Source organism: Malaclemys terrapin, chromosome 8 (genome assembly GCF_027887155.1).
Source record: "Malaclemys terrapin pileata isolate rMalTer1 chromosome 8, rMalTer1.hap1, whole genome shotgun sequence".
Taxonomy (NCBI): domain Eukaryota; kingdom Metazoa; phylum Chordata; order Testudines; family Emydidae; genus Malaclemys; species Malaclemys terrapin.
In genome coordinates, this window is record NC_071512.1 from 1,617,752 (window position 1) to 1,643,516 (window position 25,765).

Below are 25,765 nucleotides of genomic sequence, written 5' to 3' on the forward strand. Positions count from 1 at the left end.
CTGGGCCCTGGGGGAAGGGAGCAGATTTGGGTGGGTCACTGCGGAGGTGAGGGAGCTGTGCCATTGGCTCCGGCTGCCTGCAAGCCCCAGATCTGGCTGAGCTGGGCTGGGTGTGGCACCGGGGCGTGGGGACAATGGGGCGTGTACGGCAGGTTAGCACTCCCCCGTCCCCAGCGCCGCCAGGGGCTGACAGGCTCAGGGCTGGCTTCATGCCACCCAATAATTCCCCACGTGCCCTGCTGGGGTTGCTTTCTAGCCCCTTTGCACCACTGGAGGGGCACCAAGGAGCAGCCCTGTGACGCCCGCTGGAGCTGGAGCTGCTCAGTCTCCCTGAAAATCAGCCTCCCGGGGTCTCCAGCTGGGAATCCCCCAAACTGAGACGCTGCTTCTGGCCCTTTTGGCCGACGCTTTTCCCGAGCCCAAGGTGCTAATGCTGAGCCCAGGAGTCAGAGACGGATGCTCTCCCTTTCTGCTCTGCAGCCGTCTCTCCTTCCGGCAGCGAGCGGCTGCTAGCGAGCTCTGCCTGGCGCACGCTGGGGCCGGAGCGGACAGCAAGGTTTAGGGGCTGCTCTCCTGAAAAGCATTTCCCAGCTGTGCTGACACCAAGATGGGTCCGATCTCCGAACGCTCCAGGGGCCCTGGGAGTGAAATGGGGGAGTTGCTGCCGGGGTGGGAGGCAGGCAGCGTCATGCTCACCCTGCCCAGCAGCTGGGCAAAGGACGAATGTGTGTGCTAGTGCGGTGAGATGCCTGGACCCCACAAGGCAGGAGCACCCTCAGTGCCACACACTGCGCTGCGCCCTGCCATTGGACCTGGCTTGGGCTGTGCCATCCCTGTTCTGCCACAGACTGGGTCAGGGGCCCACACGTCTCTGCAGGGGAGAGCAGCCCAGTGACTGACAAATGCCCTGGGAGCCCTGGTCTGACAAACAGCCTCCTCTCAGCCATTGGCTCATCGCAAGAGACGCTGCGCCCGGAGCCCATTTCCCGGGCACCCACCGGGAGCATTTCAAGAAAGCAGGCGGGAAAGGCAAAGACCCAGGGTGGGAATGGCCGATGCTACAGCCAGGCAGGGGGCTGCACCATCCCCTCTTCTCTCTAACAACCCCACCTGCCTGCGGCTCGCCTGAGAGCCGGGGCCAGGAGCCCCCGCGGCCCCACAGGGGAAGGATCGGACATCAGCACTCGCCGCAGGACAGGAGGGGTCAGCTTTATTCATTCCTGACCTGGTGCTGAGAGATAGCGCCCAGGGGCTTCCCCTCACGCTGGGTCTGCAGCCTGAGGCGTGTCGCCATGCAGGGCCGGCCTTAGGGCAGATGCAGGGACTAACGCTGGCCCACAGGAAATGCCTGACACACACACGCACACCCACACCCACACCCACTGCAGCCCCCTGGGGCTCACACAGGTAGGGCACAAAGGGGGAGGCATTGTACCCTGTAGACCAAGTTGAGGCCCTGGCTCTTTGCTGGGTCCCCCAGCTAGTCCCCATCGTCTCAGCAGGGCGGGGCTTCGCGCTAGGAGCCCTTCAGGATGCACCCCACCCTGGCACCGAGCTGGAAAATCTCCTCAGCCGGGGAGGAGGGTTGGCACGGCCCGAGTGCGCCATGCAGACGCGTTGATGCCTCGGTAGCACATGGTGCTGCCCGGACACCAGGTCTCAGGTTATCAGGAGCCATGAACAGCATCTCCCCAAACAGAGACAAGGGAAAAGGGTGCCTGGGACCCTGAGATGGCCTCGGGATATAGTGCCACCTGCACTGGGCTGTGGGGACACAGGGGGCCCAGCCCCCAACACCCCATCCCGGTGGGTTGTACCCACCCTGGCACAGCCCCGAGTGTCCAGCTCCTCCCTCTCTTCCGCACCGGGTATCCGGCTCACATCTCATTGAACTGACCCAACACGGTCCCTGCCCCCGCGCGCTCACAGGCTGACCTAGCCGCCTCAAGCCGGGAGAGGGGGTCGGGTGGGGAGAAGGAGAGGCAGAGAGCAAGGGGCAGGGGCGCCGTTCTGGGGAGAGGCTTGTTTCCCCAGATGTAAATAATTTAATTTGTCCCCACCCATATCTATATACTAACCTTTCCTGATCAGGCACATCAGAGTGACAGCTGTCAATCACTCCCCCAGCCCCCTGAGCCCAGCCCTTCCCCTCTTTCTAAGGAGGTGTAGCAGTGCCCCTTCACCACGCCCAGCACGGCTGGCAGTGCCCTGCCCCAGGCCTTCCCTCGTCCAGCCCCCAGAGCGGCTCGTCTGGGAGTCAAATGCAAGGCCGTTATTGTTGGGCCTGGCTCGGAGACCGGGCGCCCGGCCAGCATGAGACGGGGGTGGGGGTGGCGAACCCAGTATCCTGCGGCGGCACAACAGCCAGGGCGGCTCCGCAGACTGCCCGGCCTGGGAAGTGAGATTGCCGCACAGCTGCCCTGCTTCTGCAATGCAGGTCGGCTGGCAGGTCCCTGTGCACTGGCCACCTGCGGGGATTAGAGCCATAAACAACAAACAGCCACTTTCTCCAGCACAGCGTGTACCCAGGGTCTAAACACCGGATGGCCCTGGCCGAGCGAAGAAAGCCAAGGAGAGCACGAGCCGACACCTTAGCCGTGTAGCCTGGGGCCCCTAGCTGCATTTGATAGAGCGGGACGCTGCGCTCAACTGACCCCTTGGTAAATAGCGGCTCCTCGCCAGGCACACGGCCCTGGTGTGGTGAACTGTCCCGTGTAATCGCCCACCACTTCCCTGCCCTTTGAGCAGGTGCGGGCACTGACCCCTCCCAGCTCACGGGGCATGCAGCCTGGGAGACAAGCACTGGCCACCTGGCTTGTTCTAGACTCAGGCCGGGGTGCGGAAAGGGAGCGGGAGAAGCTGGGTCTCCCCAGGACACAGTTACCACCAGCCCCCCTCACTCCATCCATCTCCAGACCTTCTGCTCTGGGATCCCCTTCCTGAGCCTCTCAGTCATGCCTCTGCCTTCTCCTCCGACCCACACTCCTGCTGTGGGTCGATCCTCGCTGGAGGCTGACCCGACCCAGCCCCTTGGCTGGATGTGTGAAGCCAGGACACCAGTGGGTTAGGCCGTGGGGAGACCTGGAATACGTGCAGATGTGTAGAGTGCTTGGGAAAAAGGGACATTTGTATTAGACAAGGGGAATTAACAGAGACATCGGGAGACAGGGACAATGCACTGGTGTGGGCAGGGAGAGCCCGTGCCGGCCCCCAGAGCCCGCTCTGCTGGGGCACATGCAAAGGGGGTAGGGTCTCTCTTCCCCGCCTCTCTCGCCTCTCTGCCCCACACCTGGAGTGGGATCAAGAACCAGGGATCAGACGATCCAGGCTGTGTGGGGAGGAGGTGGGCGTGAGCCCTTCCTTCCACCTGCACTCTAGTGCACAGGCGGGTTTGTACGTGAGCCCAGAGCCATGCACAATCGCATACACACCCACAGCCGTGCCCACACAGGGGTGCACACATACATACACCCATGTGCACACCCACAGCCGTGCCCACACAGGGGTGTGTACATACATACACCCATGTGCACACCCACAGCCGTGCCCACACATACATACACCCATGTGCACACCCACAGCCGTGCCCACACAGGGGTGCGTACATACATACACCCATGTGCACACCCACAGCCGTGCCCACACAGGGGTGTGTACATACATACACCCATGTGCACACCCACAGCCGTGCCCACACAGGGGTGCGTACATACATACACCCATGTGCACACCCACAGCCGTGCCCACACAGGGTCACGCCCACACAGAACGGTGGATTATGTTACAGATCCATGTTCCTGGGTTTGCAAACACCCCCCATAGTGCTCTGCCCTGGAGATGCTGGACGTGGTGCTCGGCTGGGTTCTGGGTCCTGAGCAAGTATTGTCCGGTATTGATGGCATTCAGCACTCCCCTGGTCCATCCGTCCTGGCTCAGGAGAAGACACAGTAAATGACCCTAGGGGGTGCTGGGGGCTTCACCCTCTTCTGCAGCTCTGTCGCTGGCTCCTCACACGCTGGGATCCACATGTCCCTCTTGGGAAGGAACTTGGCCAGCCAGAGGCCTCTCCAGCAGGACAGGATGGTGGAGGAGGACGAGGAGCCAGATGATGGGGCGGGACTCCTGGGGAGGGAACAAGGGTGGTGTTTAGTTTTACCTCCCCCAACTGCCCCCATTCCCAGAGCCCCTTTCCTGGGCCCAAATTGAAGGGGAGGCTGCAGGAAACCTTGGGGAAAGGGCAGCGAGTGCAGGAAAAGCCAAGGGCAAGTTCTGAGCCCAGCCTGTGTGATAGCGACTGGCAGCTTCACCCTCCCATCCAAAGCCATGGGGCAGCCGCAGGGACCAGGGATTATGACCCCCTTATGAGACTAGCCGACCTCCCTGGCCATTCCCACAGGAGCAGAGGGGGACCCAGGCTGGGAACCCTGTCAGTAGCACAGTTCAGGGAGGGAAGAGCGATGCCATTGCATTTCCACCCCCCCTGGGAAGGTGTGGGAGTGACCTGGTACCATCACCTGGCCACTGCGCCAGGAATTACGGATTGACTGAACTTTGCTTCTTTTTCTGTCCGCGACGCAGACCCATGGCCTCCATCGTTCTAAATGAGCCGGGACTTTCCAGCTCTACGCATCCCGTGCAAAGGGTGCGGGGTGCAGATTCTGTATTTGAACGCCAACGTTTGCCCTGGGTTGGCTAGCAATGGGCCGTCACAGGGTGCTGTTTCTGTTCCCTGACTGGGTGACGGAGGTTTTCAAACAACCCCCGGTGAATACCTGGCTGGAATCAAATACGCAACCTGGAAGTTCCTCACAGCTGAGTGTGTCAGGTGCGTTTCACAGGGATTCCTGCTAGCTGAGCTCCAGCCAGGGTTATGCCCAAGGCAGGTTTGAGATTGGTGTGAGTGCACACTGGCACTTCCCTTCACTGCCCACGCGGCTCGGAGAGGAAATCTGTTGCCAAGTGAGGAGCTCAGATCTGCTCACTCTCAGGTCTAAGATCTCCTGCCTTTCAGCGTGATGCAGTCATGTAGGGTCCAGGTCTCCGGAGGGACGGCTGGTAGTCTGGCCCCACCCCTAGAAGTCAGACCTGGGACAGCAGGCACTTGCTACACGGAGGGGGAAAGTAGAAACCAGCCAACTTTCAGTGGCTCGGCTGCTTTCCACGTACTGCCGGGAGAAATCTCCTGGGAATTGAGTCTCGAATGTTTCAAAGAGCAGATCGGAATGTGCACTTACGGGCTAGGAGGGGGATGCTCAGGGAGACCCAGCCTTGGGGCTGAGCATATTATGCCCTGCGGTTCCCCCCGTGGCCCAGGACTGTGCAATCACCTCCCTGGCAGCATTTGGCCTGGGGCTTTGTCAGGGAGAGGATTCCACCTGCTTTGCCTCTGCATTTCCCAGCTGTGTGCCACATTGCACTGAGCAGGTCAGCAGGGGTAGTGTCACCTAGTGGTAAGAGCCAAGGATGGGCCCTCGTCCTAGCTCTGCCATTGATTCAGTGTATGGCCTTGAGAAAAGTCACTTAACTGCTCCGTGCCTCGGTTTCCCCTCTGTAAAAGGGTGATAATTTATGATCCTTTCAGCGCTATCCTCCCTCCAAAGGCCTTAGAGAGATGCCAAATACCCCCCTCCCCCTTTACAGCCTGTGCTTTGCACTAGAGCATAGACTGGGGGGAGAGACGGAGCGGATTTGTTCCACCCACTCAGGCCATGATCAATACTCTCCTCCTCCCAGGCTGGACACTTTGGGGAATGTCTCCTGCAGCTAGTGCCAATGTCCTCTACCATGCGTCTGCCAGGCTGCACCAGGAAGGGAAAGAGAGACCGGAAGGCTGGGAAGGAGGAAGCCAGCAATGAAAGATGGACAGAAAATTGCTGGAAATTTATTTTGGGTAAGAGCCAGCAAAGCCCACTGGCAGAAGCTGCAGAGCTGGAATTGGCTTCCTGCCCGAAACGTCTCCTGCACTACTGGGCTGCCGGTGGCTCCCTCGCTCCTGCTGCTCCCAGAGCCCTCAACGCTGTCCTCCCTCTCCAGGCATGAGAGCTTTCCCGCGGTCAGCAGAGTGCCCCACTCCTGACGGAGGTGGGAATCAGCTGGAGGGGCTGAGCAGAGACCTCAGGGGTTGGTGATTTGCAGCACTGTGACACCGCTGTGCATGCTAAAGCGACACTCAGCTCACCGTCCCCGCACCTCCAGCAGTGGTTCCCTGATTCCCCAGGCGCCCTGCTGACTAGTGGGCCTGGCGCCAAAGCCCGAAGAGCCTCGGGCGCTGCACGTTCCCGGCCTGCTCGGCTTGCGAGCACAGGGAGGGAGCCCGTCCCCCGGCCCAGTGTGACCATGTCCAAGGTTACAAGAGCCCGGTGTGGAGCCAGCAGAACAACTGTATCTAGCTCTCAGCAGACAGCTGACCCCAATGTTTGCCCTGCCACACAGTCAATAAAGCAGAGGCCGCAGTACCAGCAGGCGGGATGTGTGGGCCAGCGGCAGAGGTGACTGTGACCGTAGCTGCCTAAGCGCTGCCCAGTTTTTCCAATGGAGGGTAAATAAAGTCTCCCGCTGCAAATGTCTACTTTTCCATGTGTGACTCAGACCCGCTTTCCGTGGAGTTTAGAGGCATCGTCACACACAGAACTGCAGGGGCCGGCTATAAACCCCTCACCCTATGGCAGGGGAGCACGGGAGAAGGGCTAACAATGGCACACTGCAGCAGCAAGCCCGCTACGCTGGCGCTGTTCCTAAAACAATTACACCAGAGCTTTTGGTATCTTTATGCAGCTGAAATGGGCTTGGACAAAGGCAATCATCCCAAGTGCTCCAGCAATGTGATTTCCTAATGCAGCCACCTCTGGGGTAGACGGCGCCAGTTCACATTATCGGTTTCCACTGGGGTTAGCCCAGGAAATGAGGCAGAATAGCTTGGTGCAGGCCAATTGGAAAGTCAGCGGAAAGTAATCAACCTGCTGGAAATTGCTGAAGACTCGTCCAGCGTAGGCGGGAGTTACAGGTTTGTCAGTGGCTGAGAGGGACAGCTGCGCCCTGGCGTTGTTTGCAAATAGATCCGCTCCAGGCCTGTTACTGCGAGATGGAAGTATGTGAAACTCATTCATCGGGTCTGTCAATCAGTTCCACCCGGTGCCGATCTACACTAACCTGTCCGCCAAGACGTGCCAGGAATAGAACTCCGGGAGGAAGGGACCTGTGCTTTCATATGCAGAGGCCGAGCCCGCCAGCCCCAGACTCAACATGGCTTAGCGCCTCTCTCTCTCATGGGATTTCCTCTCCTGCTCTCTTACGCCTGGGGCTGAGCCTGGCTCGACTAGCCCCTCGCACGCAGCGCAGTGGGGTCTGCTGGGGCGGTGGGGGGAAGGTAGGAAATGCAACCGAAAGCACATGGGAGAGAGCGTTCGCCCTTCCCAAGCTCCCACACTGCGCATCGCTGTCCAGGTACTCACCCAGTGGCCCCCACCTCTGCCTTTAGGCTTCCCCCAGTGGCAAATCTAACTGGGACCTTCTAACGTTTGTCCTCGTTGGTTTTTGGAGGAGGGCAGCCAGGAATCAAAGGCTGAGAGTGCGCGTCCCAGAGTGGAGCCTACTGCAGCGGGCTGGCCAAGACTCAGGGAAAAACTCCAGAGCTGGAGAGGATTAAATTAAAGACAAAAAATAAAAATCACTCAGTCACTCGGTGACACTCTCTGTTCCGCTGAGGCTCCGGGCTGCTGCCTGTTACTCTCACGTGTCTCCGCTGCACCAGACCCGGCAGTGCCCCCGGCGTTCTGGTTTGCATCACCTGGCGCCGGGAGAGAGCGGAGCAGGCTGGAGAGGAACCAGGATGACAGTGACCGCTGGGCAACTCAAACCAGCCCCATTTGTGGCCGGTAATGTGGTTATTTCCCCAGGGAAGGAGCATTTCTCTTCCCACGACTCCCGAGTGCCCCTGAACATGCTGGCCTGGCCTGGCCTGCCGCAGGGAGGGAGCAGGGGACTGCCTGTGTGTTGGCGGGTGTGAGAAGGTGGCGTTGGCTACCTAGCCTCTCTCTGTTCCGGGTTGACAGTCAAACCTTTTATACATTTCTAACCTCGCTAAGATCACTGGGGACGTCCCACGAGCGACAGAAACGTCCAGTCCTTGTCCGAAGCTGCTAAGCTTCCATCTCACTGGACTCTAGTGGCCGTGAGTTCCAAGAGAATTCTGAGCTGTGCAAACGGAGCAGTTTCCTCTGATCCGTTTTAAACGAGCTCCCTTGCCTTTCCCCAGGGTTTTGAGAGGGGGGAGGGGGAGGTCCCTCCTCTGTCCCATTCATCACTTTCCATATCTGAGCCGTCCCCCCTTTTAGTTAACTCCTCTCTAGCCAGCCCCAATCTTTTCCAGCTCTTCCCCTGGAAATCTCCCCAGGATTCTAATGATGTGTGTCACCCCCTTTTCTCTCTGTTTGCAGATGGAGCGGCCAGGGTTGAACTCCCTGTCCCAGGAGGTGGCATCCCCTTGAATGTCGGAGAACATTGGCAGTATTTGCGGATCCAGTCTCTAGCTCTGCCCTACCGGAGGATAATGGGCCGGATTTCCAGCAGTGCCCAGCACGCACAATTGAGACTGATTTTCCAGAGAGCCGATCCCGCTCGAGCACTTCACTGAACACAAAGAACTCAGCCCCAGCAGCTCCAATCAGCTGAGCTCCTTTGAAAACCTGGCCCCTTACTTAGGTGCCAGACTGGGAGCTGTGGGGGGCTGACCCCTGGGGAAAAGGGGTCTCTGCTATCCAGGGAGGTTCTGAGTTTAACAGAATATCACGGATGTTGGTCTCTCCTGCGAATGCTCGGCTGTGACAAAGAATCCAGCAGACTGCAGGGGAGTGCGCTATGGACAGGGCAAAATGAAACCATCTAGTTTCTAATTCAGCTTTGGACCGAGCCTGTTTTCTGTATTTCAGTGTTCAGATAAATAGGACGATGAGCTCCTCAGTCCGGTCCCAGTTAGAACAGACCAGCTGCGGCTCTAAGATCAGGGGAAAGTGGCCCCTTTGCTAACACCGCACTCTGCTCTCGGCGGCACCCAAGCTAAGAACATAAGCGCGGCCAGACTGGGTCAGACCAAAGGTCCATCTAGCCCAGTATCCTGTCTACCGACAGTGGCCAATGCCAGGTGCCCCAGAGGGAATGAACAGAACAGGTAACCATCAAGTGATCCATCCCCTGTCGCCCATTCCCAGCTGCTGGCAAACAGAGGCTAGGGACACCATCCCTGCCAGCCTGGCTAATAGCCATCGATGGACCGATCCTCCAGGAATGTATCTAGTTCTTGAATTTATCTATGCCACTGAAGTCAGCAGAGTTGCATCTATTTAGACCAGTGGTCTCCAAACTGTGGGGTGCAACCTCTGAGGGGGGTGTGGTGGGGCCCCAGCCAGCCCCCATGGGGGTGGGGAGGGAACACCACCCAGCCCCGCTCTGCCCCCAGCTCTGGTCTGGTTCCTGTCCGTCTCCACGGAATTCCCTCCCTTGGGAGGAAGGAGGCTCCCAGCTCTAGGACAGAAGGACCCACATGCCCTTCGAATGGGGCACCAAGGCAGCTAATAACTGGCTCTCTTTGCAGCGTCCTCCTAGGAGACCACGGCTCCTTGGGGCTGCCGTGCTCATTGTTCATGATTAGTGGCATTTGGTGCAATTTGCCAGCCTACTGCTGGGTTTTCTTTTGATCCTCGGTTCGCCCCACTTAGCCCCCCAGGCCTGCTAGAGATGGGACCGCACTGAGGGAGGAGGCCACGCCCCGCTGCGACAGACCGTGCTGAGAAATCCCAGCCCATTGGCCCTAGCTCTGCAGACAGCCCCCAGCACCCGGGAAGCTGGGGGGGGATCCCGGTCAGGGCCCTGCGGGGGCTGCCTCTAGCCTGTCTGCCCTGCCACCTTAGCATGTGCCAAACCAGTGCCTCAGTCCTGCCCGGCCCCGCGGTGGGGGATGTGAGATGGAGCCTAGAGCCCCTGAGCTTCGCGCACCCTGGCGAGAGACGGGGGGTCCTGCAGTGCGGTGCCGGGCGCACCTCTCTGGCCAGTTCATGAGCGGCTGCACGGGGGCTCCGGAGGCTCCAGCCCTGCTCCTGAGCTCACCACCTTCCCCACTGGGGTACTGCCAGGGATGGGGCCTCCTGCTACAGGTGGGGAGAACCAGCCCCTCCCTGTCCATTCCTCCCTCTGCCAGAGAGCCAGGCAGCGGGGGCAGGCTCTTTGTCAGGAAGGGGCAGTGGGGGCCCCTGGCTGGGGGAGTGGGGCTTCAGGGAACCCCTCCTGGGGTGGGGGAAAGAGAAAACCCAGCATGACTAGTGCTCTCCAGTGCAGCGAGCTGCAGGGTGACTCTGGGTTCAGCTCCTCCCTTGTGGTTTCACACCGATCGCACCATTTCACTCCCCTGGCAGCAGATTGTTTCCGGTTGATGGTGCATTTCAAACGGGCTCTGTGCTCTCCCTGGGATGGCGGATGGCCCCAGTGCTGCTTTGTCAGTTTCAAGCGGGTGCTTTCATGGTGACACTTTTCCTCTCTCTCGTGGGGCCCTCAGATAACCCGGAGATGGACTTGAGAAGACGCAGGCCAGAATATGGTTCATCGGGGAGAGTCTGTAAGGGGGCTGGATGGGGACTCAGGGGCCCTCGGCTCAGTCCCTGACTCTCCTGGTGAATCACTGAATTGCCCTGTGCCTCACTTCCCCATCTGTACAATGGGGCTAATGATACTTTGTCCAACTCTTCAGGGCAGGGCCTGTCTGCCCAGAGCCTGGCACCTCGGGGCTGTGAACTCCCTGGGGCCCCTCAAGATGCTCTGGTCATACACAAAACAATAATAATGAATAACTACAGCACCGTGACCCGGCTGGAGCCGAGCTCACCCCCAGCCTTCGCATCGTGCTGCACGAAGCCTGGGCCTACTGCTGCCTCACTGACGTTTACCAAGGCGCTGAGCTCAGGTCTCAGAGCCAGTCAGGCTATTCCTACGTCCTCCACAGCAGCTCCCTGTGCAAATAAACCAGCACTATCCATCCCCCGCCTCTCTGGCAGCTCCAGAACCAATCTGCTCCCAGCTGGCAAGAGCTTTTCCTAGCCTAGTACAATTGCCTGAGAAGTGCACCCTTGCCCCTCTCACGTCATGGGGAGAGCGGAGTTCACTTGGGTTTCTTCATCCCCGCCCTCCCCTTTTGGCTGGAAAATTGGGATTACTGGCATCCCAGCCCCTTTTCTTTTAGCAATCCCTTTGCTGCGCTTCTGCCTACAACTGGGGCTAGTTCCCATCACGCTCCGGCCAAATGCTGGCTAGGGGAAAGCACGTGTAATTGAAACGAGTGCGCTCGCTCGCTCTGTGTCAACAGGCGTAAGCCTGTGTGTTAAACCTGGTCCCTTCATTTTCAAAAGAAAATGTGGCCAGAATTTTCCAGTCCGGATCCCTTTTCAGATCTGTTTGTAGCCATCCAGCCCAGCCAGCGTCCTGGCATCCAAACCTCCCGGCTACCCGAGCAGCAGTGAAAACTCCTCCCGATCCTGCTCCAAGAGAATTCAACAACGGAAAAGCTTCAAACCCTCGTTCCCTTTGTGGTGAGATCTACCCTGGAATGAAGGGTTGAGAGATGCTGAATAGCTCCCCCTCTTTCACCCGCTCTCGCTCGCTGTCAATGGAGAGCCGTGAATGCAGAGGGACCCAGCCAGGCCTGCCTCCACGGCCCAGAGCAAGGCCACTAGGCCAGACTAGGGTGACCAGACATCAAGTGTGAAAAATCAGGACAGGGTGTGTGTGTGTGTGGGGGGGGGGGGATAAGAAAAAGCCCCAAATATCGGGACTGTCCCTATAAAATCGGGACATCTGCTCACCCTAGGCCAGACAGAGGGTGGCTGGGATCCGGTATCTGCGAAGGAGACAGGCAGGAGCAGGGGAAATGGGTGTTGGCTGCTCCCACTGCTTTCAAAAGGCCATGGAAATGAGCGAGCCTTGACCCTTCTCCTCCAGCTCCTCCTCGGAGGCGACTTCCCAGTAGCCAGCTGCAGGTGGAAGAGGACCTCCCTTCCCCCTGGCTGCGATGTCAGTGGGTCTCTGCCCTGCCTTCCCTCTCCTGTTCTCAGCACCGCAGAGGGCTCTGCCCAAACGGTACCAGGGAGAAGAACCGATCAAAGTTACAATTATCGAGCGAATTAAAGTCACGAAGCTATTGCAGATAAACAGAGTGCTCCTTGCCTGGGGGCAGAGTTTCCTCTCCCAGCTCTCTTTGGGCACGCTCAGGGGAGGAAGGCCTTTCAGAACCGGCACTCCCCAGAACCAGCCCTGCAAAGCAGGTCAGGCTGCAGCACTTTGACTATGTAGCAATGGAGACCCAGTGCAGATCCCTCCTCCGGACGTCTAAAGGTTGAGCTCGCTGTAGCCTCTCTCTGGAGCCCTGGCAAGAGCCGGGATCACTGGGACCAGAGGAGAGCACAGACTCCCTGGGCTGAGCCTGGCGGTGGGAAGGGGATGTCCTACAATCACAGCCCGTGCAGTAGACCCTGGGGCTCTCAGCGATGAGGAGCTGATGCTTGGACCAGCTACTCCTCTGGGGTCTCTTTGCTAGGCTACCACGCGGGGTCCAGCCTTTTGTACCTTCAATGGGGGCTTGAGGGCATGTGTGGGGCACTCTGGGACACGGGTGAGCAGCACCAATCCCGGCAGAGGCTGGGGCAGGGCACCCGAGTGATACTCTCCAGCCACGGGGTAGGAAACCTGCTCCCTTGCTTCTCCACCACCGGCGTCAGCCAGGATAAAGGCAAGAATTGGCCCTTTGTTGGCACTCCCAGGAAAGGTGGCGGGGGGAGTACACGCTATCTGCTGGGGGGAACGTTTCTGAGCCACTTATTGGGCTGCAGCCCAGAGGTCAGCTGAAAGGCCTGCAAGGAGCAGGAATCACTCGCAGCGAGGAAGGAAAACAAGCTGCGTTCTTTCCTTTTTCTTTCTCTTTCACGGGAGTGGGAAGCTCGGCGCTCCCTCTATCCCTTAGACTCTCCTCCCCGGGCTCTGGGGAACAGGGGAGCTGGCAGGGCCTGGGTCAGAGCTCCCAGCTGTGGCTCAGTCCAGCACATTGGTGAAGCCTCACACGGTAACCTGCCCTAGCCTCTCCCAAGCCTCCTGGTTGCAGCAACCGTAGGACTTTCTAGGCACCGCTGCCTCGGTCCCTCCCTTCCACTGCTCGTCCGGATCAATATGGAAGTGATGATGGTCAGCGTATGGGACGGGGCGCTGAGTCTGAGATGCTGAGGAATGGCCTAATTTGCATGCACATTTGCATATGAACCAAAAGAAAAGCCAATGCACCCCGCCTTAAGTTAGCGTGGACTTGACTCTTCTCGGAAACAAGAGCAGAACATGGTTGAACTCGCCAGCAACAGAAACCTGCAGCTGGAGCACTGGGGTTTAGTAGCTACGACCAGATGGGCCTGTGGCTAACGCAGCTCATGGGAAACTTCTTCTGTCTACACTGACGCACTACAGCTGCTGCAGCATTTGAAGGGTGGCCAGACCCGAACATGCAGAGGATAACCCTCCCCCCGCCCCCGCGAGGCTCATTCAGAATGTCAGTAAAGTGCCTCGTGACCCTCCAGCAGACGGCATTGTAATGTGCAAGTGGTATTTTTACTGGTGGGCACCTTAGCTGGCAGGTGCTAGGGTTGCCTCTTGTATTATTAGCATCGGCTGCTGGGGTACATTGGAAGTGGTATCACTGGAAGGCTGAGGGCTCTCCTGGCCCTGCTTGCAGGCAGGGGGCTCTGAGAAAGGCACGGGATCTGGGCGGCCCGATTCCAGCAGCAGACAGCCAGGGTGGAAAGACGCAGCGTAAAACAAGGTGGGGGGAGTAGTGCTTCTCTGGTTTAGGGAGCAGCCTGTTTCCTTGCTCTCTGTTTTGGGGTTCTCGGGTGCAGTGTCACATTGCAACCTCCCCGCGAGGCTATGCTATGCTTGAGCTAACTTCTTTATACACAGGCTGTGAACATGCCAGCTTCAGCCTTGCCCTACTGGGTAGGGACTCGGATGGCCGTGCTCTGGGCTCCCAGTGTTGCGGCTCAGGAGAACGCATGGGGCTCCCTGTGCTGTAGAAAAACCCAATTCTCTCCCAACCCCTGTCCCAGAATTGAAGGAGATGCTGCAGGATGTCTCTGCCCCGGAGAGACACTCTCCCTCTGTCCCGTTGCGCTGCTCGAGGGACCAATGTTCGTGCTCTAACCGCAGCGGTAGATGCTGCTGCCACTCCTGCTTTAAGATGCAGAGCATGACAAGAGCTGAAATGTACCAGTGGCAACAGACAAAAGGGCTGCAAGGGAACACGCAGCCAGCTGTCTCCCCCACTGGAGCTGAACATGACTCTTGAGCTAATCCGGGCTAGTTCCTATTAGCCCCCATCCTCCCCGTCTTCTTCAGCCTATTATCCAGCTTCACAGGCTTACGGGAAGGGGCAGAGGGACTGAAGGGGTCATTTCACATTTGGTCTTGTAACAAACTGGCTATCACCACTGCCCTCTGGTGGGTGGAATTAGAACTGCCCAGCTGTGTGTCCATGGCCCTATACTGCACACTACAAAGGGACTATTCTCTTGTCACTCACGTGCTAGCAGAGCAAGGGGAAGTGAGTTCTATCCCTGCTGTTACCTGGGCCATATTGTGCAAAACCTAGGTGGCCAGAGATATTACAATAGCATCCAAGCTCACTGGGTGCGTGTCCTGTGCCTTTGGCAGAATCAAGCCTAAATCCAGAACGAATTTGGACATAAAGCCGAAGCCATGTGATGTCTCTGTCCCTGCTCTCCCCCTCCCCATCCTGGACCTCCCCACCAAACCAACATGAGGGAGCAGCATTACCTTTCCGTGGCTTCTCGAGTGAGTGAGTTCTCCTTCCCTTTCCACACCTGCATCCTCAGAGGCTTATCTTCCTGCACGCTCCGTGTTTGCTTGCGGGCTCTCGCCCTGGAGTGGGGCAGATGTATGGGGGTGAGGGGAGTGGTCCTGGAGAGGGGCCCCACCCTTCGACAGTGGAACAGGCGCTGGTAGGCTGTCCGGAAGTCCCTGTTCAGAGCAGCGTACAAGATGGGGTTCAGGGCTGAGTTGGCATAGCCCAGCCATAAAACTATGGACTGGGATGTCTCATCCACCTTGTCCCCCACCATCCCTCGGTAAGTGAACACTGTGAAATAAGGGAACCAGCAGACGATGAATGCCCCCAGCACGGCTGCTAGCGTCACTGTGGCCTTGTGCTCTTTCACAATGAGCAGCGCAGGGCTGACGGCCTTGCAGCAGGTGGCATGGTTGATCCTCTTGGCTTGCTCCCTGGCTATTCGGAATATCCGGTAGTACGTGATGCACATAATGACCAAGGGAAGGTAGAAGGTGAGCAAGGCATCCACCAGCCCATACACGGCGTTGACCGCCAGCTTGCACTCCAGGCTGTTGTTCAAGCCCGTGTTCTGCACGCCGGTGCCATTGGTGTTCCAGCCCAGGTGGATAGGCAGGAAGGAGACCATCAGCGAGACCACCCATATGACGAACATGGCCACGGCCACCCGCAGAGGGGTGACCAGCTGGGTGTAGCGGAGCGGGGCTGTGATGGCGTAGTACCGGTCTATGCTGATCATGAAGAGGTTGAGAATGGAGGCCGTGCACAGCATGACGTCCAGGCTGCTGTAGATGTTGCACAAGGTGGGGCCGAAGTGCCACTCGTGTGTGAGCTCGTAGATGGCGGAGAAGGGCAGCACCAGGAGGCCAAGCAGCAGGTCGGTGATGGCCAAGGAGACGATGAAGCAGTTTGTCAGGCTACGGAGCTTGCGGTTGAAGGAGACGGCCAGGCAGACAACCACGTTGCCGCAGATAGTGACCACAATGAGTGCGGTGAGCACGATCCCAATTAGCACCATCTGTGGTTTGCAGCCCATGCCTTTCGGAGCAGCTGTGCCGTTCGGACATGGATCCATGACAAGGAGACGCGGGCAATCAGTCCTCTCCCATCTGGGCCCCCATGATGGCCCAGCTCTGTCTGAGCTCTGCAGCTACTTGGATAGAGGGTCCCGCTGGAGCCCACAACGAATGTCCCCAGGGCCCTACTCAAACCAGCCTCGCACTCGGGCACCCGCACCCTGGGCATAGAGATTTGTGTTCACTTGTTTGCTCTTTGTCTCCGTAAAGGTGCCAGGAACCAGTCGGGGACTCTGCACCCAGAACTAGGAGAGGATGTGGGCTCTATGCAGAAATAACGCCCAGAGATCACTCCCATGTATCGGCACCAGAGGGGGATCAGTACATTAGCTGCCAGGCGCTTCTCTGGCAGCCGCCTTTCAGTCTCAATCTCTCCCTCTTCCTCGCTCTTCTCCTCCTTCTCTCTGAGAAATTAAGAGGGGCTGAGTTGCGTAGGGTCTCAACCATGCCTGGCTCCGTCCACATGGTCAGGCTGGGGAAGGTAGGGAGGGAGATTCTGCTACATCATTCCTTCCGGCTGGTCCGTGCCTCTGGCCCTGGGCTGCAGCCACCATTCACCACTCGGACCCTGCAAGGAAAGGGCAAGGATCAGGCCTGCAGCCAGTGCAACGGGGACTGGCTGGGGTCTGCTGCAGAAAGCAGCAATGGCTTCTTGGGGGTTCCAGCCACCCCAGGAACATCACTGGCTGAGCCAAGCGAGGCCCCTGCAGCCAACTCCAGGGGATTGCTCTGTTCGCCTGTTCCTCTCGGGGACTCGGATCAATGCGGCGTTTCCCAATCCCCTTGGGAAGGGAGGGACGGACCAGAAACCAAATCTGCACCTCCCGCCACCCGCTGCCAGCAGCTTGGGAAGTGGGGGGGGCGGGAGCCAGCGCTCACTTATGCGGCTGTCAGCTGCCATGATCTGAAGTCAATGGAGCTGCCCTGGTATCAAATCAGCGCAAGACAGGGGAGACTTGGGCCCTGCAGCTGGAACCCAGACCCCAGATCTTGCTCTCCGCCCTACAGAGCGCTAAATGGCAGGTGTCCAGGCCGGCAGCAGAACGGACCTTTTCGCTCTCGCTTTGCTCTGAGCAAGGAAGTTCATGCTTAAGAAGCCAGGATGTTGTCCCTGGCTGGTTCTTTGAACCATCACCACCCAGTAGCTTCCCTGCACTCCCCCAAGCCATGAGCTGGCACGTAGGAGCACCTGCCATTTCTGGGAAGGAGACAGGCACGTCAGTGCCCGCGCTCCCAAGGACACGTCTCAGAGAAGGAAACTGTAGCCTATTTGTGCATTCTTCGTGCCATTGCTTATGCTTGGCGCAGTCTCCCTCTCCAGTACTGCTTCCAAGCAGAGCCTTTCCACAGTGACTCCTACAGCTGCCCGGGCACACAGATGGAGCGCCTGCTGCCCTACACGTGCCCCTCAACTAGTCTGTCCGGATCGGAACAATAAAGTCCCTTGGGGGAGGCGCCTCCATTCTTTATTTGCACTATTCCCTGTGCCTTGCCAGCACGCCATGCACACTAGTAACAATCCGCTTCCCTTTGTAACAAGTGAAATGATTCTGCCCTTCCCCTGCAGGGCTCAGTCAGTATGACTAATAAGTGTGAACTTAAAAAACAAATTGGATTTCCTGTGAACCTAATTAACCCCATCAAGTGACTCTTCCCCTGAGACTCACCTTGGGCAAATGAACTCATGCAGTGCAAGGTGGCTCCTGGCTGCACGGAGAGTCTGCACATTAGGGTTTCGTTCCCTGCAGTGGGGGTAGCCAAGTACTTATTTTCAGTTGTGCGTGTGACTGTATTGCATGGAAAAGCTGACACAGCTAGGCAGTGCCACGCACCATCCTGGCAAAGGACAGGGAAGCTCGGAAAACTCCTAGTGTTCAGGGACCATAAGTGAAGCGGCAAAAATCATGAGGTTGGCTTACAAATGCTAAATCTGGGGGTTCTTTTTGTTTGCCTCCTGCCTTTAGGGGTCACGTTTTCAAGTTTTCCTCCAAGAACAGTAGGGCAAGAAATGTCCTTAGTTAAAAATGAAAGTTGAAATTCTCCCATCAGCCCATGACTCCAGCAGCTGGGGCTTAAGAGAAACACCAGGTATTGCAAGAGTTGGCCACACTGCCTCTGCCAGTGCTCCCCAACCTCGGCTTGCAGCACCCACTAGCTGGATCTCTCTTGAGCAAAGCCTAAGCAACCGCATTCAACTCAATTGTGACCGGATAGCGCTCCGAGTGACACAGCTGTGAATCAGGCTATTGAAATCAATGAAGTTACACCAAGAGCAGAACCAAGCCCCACAGCTTACGATCAGGTTAATGCTGCAATAGCGGCATCGTTAGAGACGACTGTAACTTCTTTTAATGAGAGTCATGTGGTTTTGTGATGTGCTCTAGTGAAGACCTGCCAGTGAAATGAGTAGAGTCTCTTCCAAACAGTTTCTGAAACTCTTGTATGATTAAAAAGCAAACAAGAGAATTACACTCGGCTGAAAGATCATTTCTGCAGGCATGTGGTTATTTTATAAATAACTTCAAGAGACCTGTCTGAGTTCAGAAATACCATTACCATGAAAAGGAAGCAATATCTTCCCCACGCTGGCTCACGCAGTCAAACGGAAAACCACCTTGCTCTCACTAAGCTATCCCCTGGGGAAAGCCGGTAGGACGGGTCTGTGCCTGGCTGGCTTGACAATCTCTAAACAATGAAGTGTCCTTCACTGGTAGGGCAGAAATAGGTAGGGTAAAGATAACACTAAAACTCCAACAACACAAAAGAGTGCTTGGCAGCTGATCACCATGGGATTTGTCTCCAAAGCACTTTGAAACTCGAGCTAATGGACCTTTGCAATCCCCTGAGTGGCAGGCAAGCAGCATTATTTATCCCCTCCGGGAAGGGGAAACTGAGGCACTGAGGCAGGAAGCAGCTCTCGTTTGTCCAAGGCCACAGAGGAAGTCAGAATCAGGATTAGAACTCAGGACTTCCCCGTTTCCAGCCCTAGGATTCATCTATTTCCCTCCCAGGAAAGTGTTTGTATCACTGAATATTTAAGAGAGTGGCTCTCAATCTTTCCAGACGACCGTACCCCTCTCAGGAGACTGATTTGTCTTGTGTATCCCCAAATTTCAGCTCACTTACAAACTACTCACTTACAGAATCAGACATAAAAATACAAAAGTGTCACAGCCACACTAGTCCTGAACACTTGCTGACTCTCATTTTACCATATAAAAATTAAATAAATCCACTGGACTATAAATATCGTACTTACATGTCAGTATATACAGTGCAGGATAAACAAGTCATTGTCTGTATGAAATTTTAGTCTGTCCTGACTTTGCTAGTGGTTTGTATGTAGCCTGTTGGAGAACTAGACCAATCTCTATCTGAGTTGATGTACCCCCGGAAGACCCTGTATACCCCGTTTTGAGAGCCGCTGATTTAAGAGAAAGTGAACGTGTGATCTCACACATTGAGCAGTGACCCCCTTTCCCTTTCAGACGGACTGGCTTTGAAGAGGACAATACATCCTCCTTCCTTCTCTCCCCAGATGTGTGTGTTCCACATGGAGACGATCAGGGGCCTGGCGAGACTTCCCCCTGTGGACAGATTGAGAGGCCTAGGCCTGGGTAACTCCACTGAAGCGACAGAGTTACCTAGTGCAAATGGGAAGAGGCTCTCTGCCATCCATGCACCTGCAGAGAGCGCAAAGACCTGGCACCAGAACCCCCAGCTACCGGAGAAGCCTTGGAAAGTTACTGCAGAGATGAAGCAAGAGCAGTAACTCCAGGTGTGTAAATGCACCAGATCAGGGAGATGATTCAGGTACATTTTCAGACTCCAATTCACTCTCTTTGCCAGGAAAAAACAAAACAGATCCGATTAAAATGTAAGATTCATAGAGATGCTTTATAGCATTGGCAGTAAGTCAAAAATCCCAGAGCCAAGCATAGGGCGGGGTTTGAGAGATAAGATGAGTAAATCATTCACAGATTTCCTGGTTCTGCATGAGGGAAAAATGGAGGCGAAGCACCGAGCTCTGGGCTAGGGCATACACAGGGCGAGTGTGCTGCACCCGTGGCCCAGCTCTGAGTGGTCCCCGTCCCCCCCAGGGGAACGATCTGGCTGTGGGGAAGCTGTGGAACGTCCGAGAACGTGATGAATGGGCCCGCATGGCACACGAGTGGGAGCGCAGTGCGCCGAGTGAACCTGGGGGCGCAGATTAGTCCTTTCATCCCAGAGACACACCGGGGCGTGGCAGCAATGCCCTCAGCCCTTGGGCTGGGGGAAGAGCATCTCTGATCATTTTTCGGCAGCTGTAAAGGTGAGTGAACAATGTTCATCATCGCAGCTTCTGCGGAACCTGCCACTCCCAAGAGTTTTACGGATGTTGATACACAGCTATAGATGGTGACCACTTCAGCTCCCACTGAAAAGCAGCCTTCTCTGGGCTGGAATGCTGCAGCTTTTTAGCAGCGCATAGCACCGGCATGCAGTAAGTTTAAGGCAGGAAGCAAAGAACACTTAATAACAATCCACTTGCTGACTGGTGGGAGGAGGAGGGCGGCTTGCTCCCACTGAAAGGTATTTCCAAGGGAAAGGCTTGTTTTCCCTGCTACCAACAACAAATTGGCAGTGGCAGGATAAGTCAAATTCAGTGTAATGCACTGAATCAGCATGTGCATGTGTCACACACCGTTATCCACTAGAGGATAACACCCTACTACTGCTAGCAGCTAACAGAATTACTCTTTCAGCTCAAGCAGGAGAGGGTGGTGCTGAAGGGACGGAGTTCAAACCCTGCGCCATCATTACATCGGTGCCATGAAGACAATTGACAAGGAACAGTTAGACTCTGAATATCCAAGAGGCCTGTAATTCGTTCAGCAACGTGGGGAATCCAGCCCAGGCTTGGGGAGGTTAGATTAGGCTGGTACGGCGTAACCTCCTCCTTCCCAGACCAACACTTCAGCTCCACCCGCCCTAAAGGTGCAGCTCCGTGGATGGATGGATGGATGGATGGGCTGCGGACCTGGCTGTTAGCACCTTTTAACGGGTTCATCTCTGGTGCTTTGCTACTTAGTTCAGGATTACAAATGAGAAGGCGAGTCTCCCCCTGCTTTGTTAATTACATTCCTGCATCAGAGTGGGAGCAGAATGCATTTCACAATGCCACCAGGAAGGAGCTGGGTCTCTTTAACCTAGGGGAAGCCAATGTCCCTCTCTGCTATATGAGAACCGCAAAGGGCCAGCGTGCCAGCTACGCATGCAAAGTTCAGGGCTCTTGGTGCTCGCAGTAGGGATGGGGTAGAAAGCACCTCTGCCAGGCACACTGCTGGGCGCCCCCGGTGGGCACAGCCTGTGCAGGGGCAGCTGGGCTGCTCCGTGGCAAGGCACTGGACTCACTGGCCTTGTGCACTGCCAAGCCATGGATTGACCCAGCCCCGGCACAGAGGTGCCAGAGGAAGGGAAGGCTCCATCCACACCTGCAGCGGGTACCCTAATCTCTTCCACGGGGCAATGTCCTGAGATGGGCTCCCTGGCAGAACAATGGGGAGAGTCTCCGCTCTGGGCGGGGTCCCAGCTGTGTCCCATCCCAGCGACACTGGGAAACACAGAGCCGAAGACAAGGAAAGGGAGACCCTGGAATTCAGCTGGTGTCCCAGGAAAGCGGTGGGGCCTGGGCGGAGTTTGGGCCAAGGATATTTTCATTTCAGCCTTCCTCTGCATCCCTCCAGAACTACTGAGCTCCTGGCTCGAAGCTGGGAAGCCGCACTGCCAGCACCGGGCCAGCACCTCCTCAAGTCAAAGGGCCCTGCAAAGACCAGGCAGCTTGAGCCATCCTCCAGGGACATGGGTGTTTGCAGGATGCAGGTGCTTGGAGCTGTGAACCCCAGAGAGGAAAGCCAGCACAGCAGAGACAGCCTCTACCCCTCTCTGCTGGGTGATCACCCCGGAGCTGTTCCCCAGGCCTCTCCCTTTGATCCAGGGCAAGTCACTGAGCACACAGGGCGGCTTCATGGGGAAGGAGGGTCAAGGAGAAAAGAATGCGGCTGAGGCTGCCAAATGTGAATTGCTTACAACACATGCACGTAAGCCACTAAGTCAGATATTATTTGTGTAAGCGGGGGATGGTCCTGCTATTGTGGGGAACTTTCCTGGCTTACACGCTACCATCTGAGTCCTCGCTCCCACTCCCTTTCCCCCGAGCCCTGCCTGACCTCGTTGGCTCCCCTTCCTCATAACCCCGACAAGGCTGAGCCCAGGATTCCTGGGCGGCTCGACCCCCAACCTGGTCGTGGTCCCTTAGGGCAGGGGCCAGGGTGTCCCCACGCCGGGGTGCTCTGTCTGCACTGGACACTTCCCTGACCCACTGATCATTCCATACCCTTCTAAGCAAATACAATTTATTAAACAGCAACCAATTAAAAAAAATAAGGAAAAAATGGGAAAACAGCCAGCGTCTCTGGGATGTCCGGGCAGTTCACAATCTGTTCCTCACAAGTCCCAGGCCCCTGCCCAGGCCCCGGCCGTGCTGCAGGGACGCTGCGGGTCGGTCACTTGCTCTGGCGGTGGCCACACGCCCTAAGGCTTTAGGTGGCAGGACCCTTCTTCCCAGCTTCGCCCCCGCCCTGTCAGGGTTACGATCCCCCTCCAAGTCTGGCCTGCAGAGCCTCTTGGCTGGGGGCGTCTCCCTGCGCTGGACCCACTGCCCAGGGTCCCCCTCACCCTCCCCAGCTGCTCACCGCCCCCGGCTCCGGACGGCTCCAGCCCCAGCACGGCTGCTGCTCTGCCTCCAGCTCCCTGGGCTGCCTCTCTGCCCCCTCCGGCTCTGGTCGCTGCAGCTCTGCTCCCAGCGCAGGTCTGTTCTGTGGGCTGCTTTTCTGGCTGGCACAGCCCTGCCCCCCTTAGCTCAGCTCAGGCCCCTGCTCTCCCCTTAGCTCAGCCCTACTCTGTCTGACCCAGGCAATTCCAGCTCACGCAGAGGACGGGACCCCCCCGGCCTCCTGACTCCCTGATTAGCTGCCCGCCCTGTCAATCAGACTGACCTAGAGCATTGGCCTCTCCCCATTGTTCCTGGGGATGGTCAGTCTCAGGGTCCTGATTTCCCCTGGACCCTTCCCCTTTCTTTTAGTACTGGGAGCTAGCCACCAACCCCCCCACTGAGTGTTAGTAAGGGGACAATACATTTGCGTGGTTTGGAGGTGGAGAGGGAGTGCAGCAGTCTCCCTTAGGGAAAACTCTTCAGAGCAGCAAGGGCTTGGCAAACACGCCAGCTCCTTCCGTCGTGCCAGGCTAATGGTTAGCCGTTGCCGGATCAGGAATGGTGAATTGGACGGGGGATCAAACTTCAAGCACAATGTATAGCCCCCTCCTGGGAGGATGGTACGTCCCTGGGGCAGAGACCTGCGGGTCGGTCTTTGGTTCTGCACTTTGTCAGTTGCACGTTTTTAAGCAAGGGCCGTTAACCGTGGGCACAACTGCGGGTCCTGTGGCTACTCCCTCACTGGAGTGCTATAACTCTCTTTCCAATAGACCGGCACTAGCTCAGGCAGAAATGACTGGGCTGGCGGCAGGCATCCCGGGGTGAGGTTCCCTGGCCCGTGCTCTGTGGGAGCTCAGACCGGGTAATCACAACAGTCCCTGCTGGCCTTAAAGACTGAACTGACCCCAGAGCGGTGACTTTCTGTGGGTCTAACAGGAACCCTTTGACAGTGCTGCTTCCAGCTTCCCGACCAACTCTTTGTCCTTCTCAATCTGAACAAGACTTAAATTTACCAACGCCAAGGAAGGGATCTGAGAGAGGATGTCAGCAAAACCAAAATCTCATGCGGCGGGGGTGGAAACCGCTTTCTCCAGCTGCTGGTCAATGTCACGGTCACCTCCATTCTGAGCCCTGCTTCACACACTCTCAGCTGCCCCGAAGAGTGACCTTCTGGCAGAAATCCGCCAGAGGGGCTTTGTCAGGGGACAGCTCCCCTCCCTTCCCCTGCTGGCCCGTGTCTCCCCATCAGTCCTCAGTACAACTTTCCTGCACCCGCCCAAGGGACACTGTGCAGCCCTCGGCCCCGCCACAACCCAGCTCCCCGCTGCTCACTCCCCTCCATGCCCCTTCCGCAGGGGCACTCTCCCCACCTGTGCTCTGTGCAGTTTCTGCCTAGTGATCTGGGGGAAATGAGGGGGGGCGAGTGAGGTTGAGGAGGGAGCGGGGCGGGGGTGTGTGATCTGGGACACACTGGAATCTCCTCCCCACCCCCCCAGTACCTGCACAGTGGCAATACACCCCATCACAAGTCTCTCTCTCGCCCCCCAGCTCAACCCCCTCCCCCCAGCAAGCTCTGTGCCCCCAAGGCAGGGCCACACCCATGGCCCCCAGAGGCACTGCAGGGAACCAGGGCTAGTGCAGGGCGGGGTGCTCAGACAATCACAACACGGCAAAGCAGCAACACAACGCTGCCCCGTTCCTGTGTGCATTTCGTGGGGAGCAGAAGGGGCTGCTGGCTTGGAGGGCTCCCTTCCCCCAGGGACCCCTGGCAGTGGCTGGGGGAGGTTAGCAGAAGGTGTGGGCACCACGTTTCTTTCCCCAGAGGGTTGTTGTGGGCACCCTGGCCTTGGCATAATGCTCTAGGGGAGGAGGGTCTCAGCTGGGGGGAGGGGCTCAGCAGGTGGCCAGGGGACCCCAAAGACGTGGGCTGAAAACACGGCCAAGCGCCCGGTCGAGCCGACTGTTTGGAGGGCGCCTCTGCCCGGGGCAGTATCGGTTTGTCGGGAAATGCTGCTGTGACCCGTGGAGAGACTCCGGTCGCAGAGGGGCGTAGCGGGGTTAATCTTGCTGGGCAAATCTCAGCCCAGCCCTAAACCAGAGTCAGGGCTGATACCACCGTCCCCCCCCCGCCATGACAACCTGCCAGGGGCAGTTCGGGGCGCTCCCTTTGGGGCGTGTGCCGGGGGGCAGGGGTGTCCAGGCCCCGGTACCCGTCTCTGGGATGTCAGAAGTTGGGTTGCGGCTGCCAGGCTGGTGGGTTGATTCTCCAGGCGAGGGGACAGAGCGAGTGCAGGGTCCCCCCTTCCCTCCCCGCCGGCGGGCTCCGGGCTCTCCCCCCGCCCCGAGCCGGGGGCTTTGGCCGGCCCCTGCCCGCTGCGGCCCCGATCCTCCGGGGATGGGCTCGGGGGGGGCGAACGGGACCGAGCCCCGCCCCCGCTGCACCGCGGACCCCCTACCTGGCTGCCCGCGGACCCGGGGCGCTGCTGGCCGGTGTGCGGGGGAGCGGGGCGCGGAGCTCGCCGGGCTCGCTGCTCCGCGGCAGGTTTGAACTAAGCGCAGCTCCGCCGGGAGCCGCCGGGAGCCGGGCGCCTTCCCCGCCCACGTGATGGGGGAGAGGGGCCGGCCGGAGCGCCTGGATCGCGGAGCCTCCGCCAGTGACAGCAGCGCCCTTCGCCGGCCGATCTCCAAGCGCGGGGCGGGGGGGGGTCCCTCTCGGGGCAGGAGGGCTGGGTCTGCTACGGCCAAAGCCCAGAGCTCCCGGAGACCCCTGTCGCCTTGTACCCTGCTGAGCTGCGGCTCTCGGCCAGCTCTCCCCGGGGTCACCTCTCCTCTGGGCCGGCTGAAGGATAATAGCCTACTACTGCGGAGAGCTGAAGCAATTCCTCCTAGGGTCCAAGCGGGAGAGGGCGGGGGCGGGGCTGTGGCGCTGAACCCATGGGGGAGGGGGCATTAGGGTTGGCAGTGCAGGGGAGAAAGGTGTGTGATGTGCCAGCAAAGTGTTAGGGTGATTAGTGTGTAATCCTCAAATGCAACCCCTTTGCCTGATCCTTC

The 25,765-nt window shown here is 57.9% G+C and overlaps 1 protein-coding gene across 4 annotated transcripts; it reads right to left on the minus strand.

Annotated features, from left to right (window-relative positions):
* Nucleotides 1-1,189: 1,189 nt before the first annotated feature.
* HRH2 (histamine receptor H2) lies at nt 1,190-25,320 on the minus strand. Of its 4 annotated transcripts, none has more exons than XR_008446001.1 (4): nt 25,171-25,320; nt 14,854-16,528; nt 7,452-7,631; nt 4,035-4,122 (listed from the first exon to the last, which is right to left on the minus strand). XR_008446001.1 is itself a non-coding variant. In XM_054038441.1 (3 exons), the coding sequence occupies exons 2-3, from the start codon at nt 15,957-15,959 to the stop codon at nt 3,933-3,935; spliced, it is 1,296 nt and encodes a 431-aa protein (XP_053894416.1). In that variant the 5' UTR covers nt 15,960-16,528; nt 25,171-25,320; the 3' UTR covers nt 1,190-3,932. The 4 variants fall into 4 exon arrangements, 2 of the variants coding, with proteins under 2 accessions (XP_053894416.1, XP_053894417.1); XR_008446002.1 differs by lacking the exon at nt 4,035-4,122 and adding an exon at nt 6,344-7,074; XM_054038441.1 differs by lacking the exon at nt 7,452-7,631 and having other exon boundaries at nt 1,190-4,122.
* Between the last annotated feature and the right edge of the window lie 445 nt (nt 25,321-25,765).

Excerpts from the sequence above, each read along its gene's own strand:
- HRH2 (XM_054038441.1), bottom strand. The coding sequence starts at position 15,959 with ATGGATCCATGTCCGAACGGCACAGCTGCTCCGAAAGGCATGGGCTGC. Across the intron at positions 4,123-14,853 it reads ACTCGAGAAGCCACGGAAAG|GAGTCCCGCCCCATCATCTG; the intron begins GTAATGCTGCTC and ends TTCCCTCCCCAG.